This window comes from Camelina sativa, chromosome 4 (assembly GCF_000633955.1).
Source record: "Camelina sativa cultivar DH55 chromosome 4, Cs, whole genome shotgun sequence".
In the NCBI taxonomy this organism is placed as follows: domain Eukaryota; kingdom Viridiplantae; phylum Streptophyta; class Magnoliopsida; order Brassicales; family Brassicaceae; genus Camelina; species Camelina sativa.
This window is the reverse complement of record NC_025688.1, coordinates 24,345,827-24,349,281: the sequence shown is the minus strand read 5'-3', so window position 1 is coordinate 24,349,281 and position 3,455 is coordinate 24,345,827. Positions and strand designations below refer to the sequence as shown.

Sequence of the window (3,455 nt, the reverse complement as noted above, 5' to 3'; positions counted from 1 at the left end):
GTTTTTTATCCCCTCTTTTGTTTTTTTTATATGGGCCTTAGATAGTTATAGTTGAAGCCCAAAACCTAGGCTGGTTCTTTTGGGTCTTATGCTCTTAATCTTACGTTTTTTTTGGGGCTAAATCAGGTATCACTGTTGATGTATGTACATGGCAGTGGCACTAAACCTAGATATTACTAGATTAAAAATTTAATATGTCAGATTAGGACATTCCAGTTGAACAATGACACAAAAAGATGAATGAAAATTCATATGATCATCAATTGAAAATTCATATGACTTTTTCAGTCCCCATGAATTTTCTTGTGTTGCATGTTCTAAATCACATAAATCAGGGATGAATTATCATCATTTTCTAAATAAAAGAGTTAATTTCGTTATATTAATAATTTAGTTTGTTAATCAGATATTTTATTTCATAACATATTTTTTGATCAACTAAAGTCTTAATATGATATTATACATTTAACCAATTTTTTTTTAATTTAATCCACTATATAGCTACCTCAAAGAAAATAATATACACGTACGTACGTATGTGTGTATAGAATGTGTATAAACGGATTACATTACAATAATATAACTACTGTAGATTCACAAGAATAATACGATACAAAAAAAAAAAAAAATTAAAAACTAGTATACGTTCACTTGTGGGTAGCCACTTGGGACAGGCAAACACAAAAGATTTTAGATCAGTCAGCTAACTTTTACTAAAATCCAAAGTTCGTATCATCTTTTTTTCTTCATAAAATCCCTACGGTCCAATTAATTAACATAATAAAATATAACCCCTTGATCGTTTAAAATACTCCACTCGTTTTGGTTTTAATTGATATTTATCACACCCTGACCTCCATTATTTTCATGACACCATTCTTGATCTTTTCCGTAATCCACCACCTAATATTAATCATCTAGGGTTCCTCTAACCACCCAAGAAAACAAGGAATAATTATTTTTTTTCCTCTAGGGCTTGTCGTCAACTTCTCAATTGGCCATCATCTACAATGGAGAAACCTGATGACTTCTGGATCCCCAAGAAAAGCAACAAAGAATCATCATGGGAAGAGCTGGCTTTCGCGGAAGACGATGCTGCCGGATCTTTGTGGCCGCCGAGATCTTACACGTGTAGCTTCTGCCGGAGAGAGTTTAGATCGGCTCAAGCCCTCGGTGGCCACATGAACGTTCACCGAAGAGACAGAGCACGGCTTAAGCAAGCCGAAGACCAATACTTATTCTCCAAATCTTCTTCACCTCCGGAGTATCCATCTCATAACGATAGCGATGATATTCGTGAAACCTCTTGCTATACTTTGGTTTTTAACTCAAAACCTAATTATTTTAAGACTCAACACTCTTGTGTTATTGACCTTTCTTCATCTTCTTCTTTACCATATTTGACTCCTAGGGTTTCTTCTGGTTTGCCTGAAAAACAAAATACTTCTTCCTCTTCTCCTTCTTTCGTACCTTCCAAGAACTCCAAAAAAATACCCTCTTCCCCATGGCCCTGCCCGAATACCTTTGTGGAGCAAAAGCGTTGTGATCTGTATGAAATTCCGGTTATGGAAGGAGACAAGAAGAGAAAGATCGAGAGTGATGTGCCAAGAATCGAGCACAAAGCAAAACTTGGTCTTGGAAATAGCACTGATCTCTCGGTGAGCATGAATCTGGTCATCCACCAGAGTTTTCCGGTTACTGCTCACGGCAGAGATGATGAGATCGAGAGGGGTGATATATGTAAGAGAAGACGAAGGCATGAGAGTCCATCGCAGCCATCGATTTTCATTTCAAGTTTATCTTGTAAGAGTGATATTATTACAAGAAAAGAGGAGATCAAACACAAGGGTGATCGCTTTGAGGATTTAGACCTTGAGCTTAGGCTAGGGACAGATCCACGAAAGGGAAATTGATTGATGGACCGATGAATCCCTACCAAAACAAAGGTAAGGAAGAAAAAATATATATAAATAGAAACATTTCATATGGGTGTATGTGTATGTGTGTTACTTGGATTTAACTTTCCTTGGTTTTTGCGTGTTTAAAGTGTACCAGCTGCTATACAGATTTTTGGGTTTTAGTTCTTTTTTTTTTGATGAGTTGTATGAAAAATCCATTTAAAAAAAAACAAAAAACAAAGTGAAAAATGTAAGGAAATACTAAAGGCTTGAGCAATATTTTCATATATAGTTTTCTCGTACTTGATATATTTTCTAAGCATTCTTACTATACACAGTATACACCCTAGTTAAATCATTCTATACACTATTATTATTACAAATTTAGATAATTTTTTCCCGGGAATGAATCAATAATATACAATGCTTTTCACATACCAAAAGATAATTCATTTCCTGATTTCTAATTTAAGGCTTTGAGATATCTATTAGCATTGCATTGTGGGTAAAATGAGATACCAAGTTATGATTAAGTTTTGTGGGTAAAGCTCGTTAAAGTTAAGCTTGGATTTGAAAAAGAGTATGTGAACTCTCGGTACTAGTATTAATAAGTCTTTGAAATGAAAATATGAAAAAATAGCAAAACGAATATGACAATGTTGTGCGTGGCAATCAAAAAAATACTATGTATGTATCTATTTGAAGTACTTGGATATATAAATAAGACCAAAGTATATATATATATATATACTATATATATAACCCAACTATAATGAATCAGTGATATACTAGAGCTAGGAGATCGTTATAAGCTTTAAAATCTCGGCTTCGAATCTTACTACTGGAAAATGACAAACTCATTTGTTAGGAAAAAAATTACGGATGATCTAAAGTCCGATACCTCTTGGTTAAAAAGATCAAAAAAGAAGTATTGAGCATGTTGTAGTGTAACCACAATCCAAAATAAAATCACATGAAGACGGAATATTTTGTCACAATTTCCGAGAGAGGGAGAGAGAGAATGATGAATAATTGTCTCATAGATCTTAGTTGATTATTTTTATTAAAGGGATTTCGATGACAAAAATACAAAAGTCTACGAATACCCGAAAATAAAAAACGAATTCTAATTTGTAATTTAAGAATTAAATTCCGAACCAAAAAATATAACGAGTATGATGTCCAAAATAACGAAAGATTTTAATAACCTTCAATAGTTTAATTTTTATTAATTCCTTGTTGTGGAACGTCGTTATAAGCTCGTTTCCACATACATTCGCATCTCAGTACGTAACATGATATTCTGTCAAAATCATAGAAAAATAAGCATAAGAAAGAGCACAAAAATCCAAATATGTCACAACACATATTCCCTTTCGCTTGTTTTGTCTCAATAAACACTTTAATATATAAGATTTTTATATTTATACTATCCAACCGATCGATTAGTCTTTAGTCTCTTTCTCTTATACCCTAAATTCTTTAGCCCCATGGGTCACCAACTCTTCTATCGCTTAGACTTAAAAATATTTCAAAGCTGTGTCTGTAAACTAGGTT

The 3,455-nt window shown here is 33.3% G+C and overlaps 1 protein-coding gene across 1 annotated transcript; it reads left to right on the top strand.

The window, feature by feature from the left end:
* On the top strand, positions 668-2,159 carry LOC104782204. Its single transcript, XM_010507070.2, has one exon. The coding sequence runs from the start codon at positions 1,011-1,013 to the stop codon at positions 1,911-1,913; it is 903 nt and encodes a 300-aa protein (XP_010505372.1). The 5' UTR covers positions 668-1,010; the 3' UTR covers positions 1,914-2,159.

Coding starts and splice junctions, on each gene's coding strand:
- LOC104782204 (XM_010507070.2), top strand. CDS start 1,011: ATGGAGAAACCTGATGACTTCTGGATCCCCAAGAAAAGCAACAAAGAA.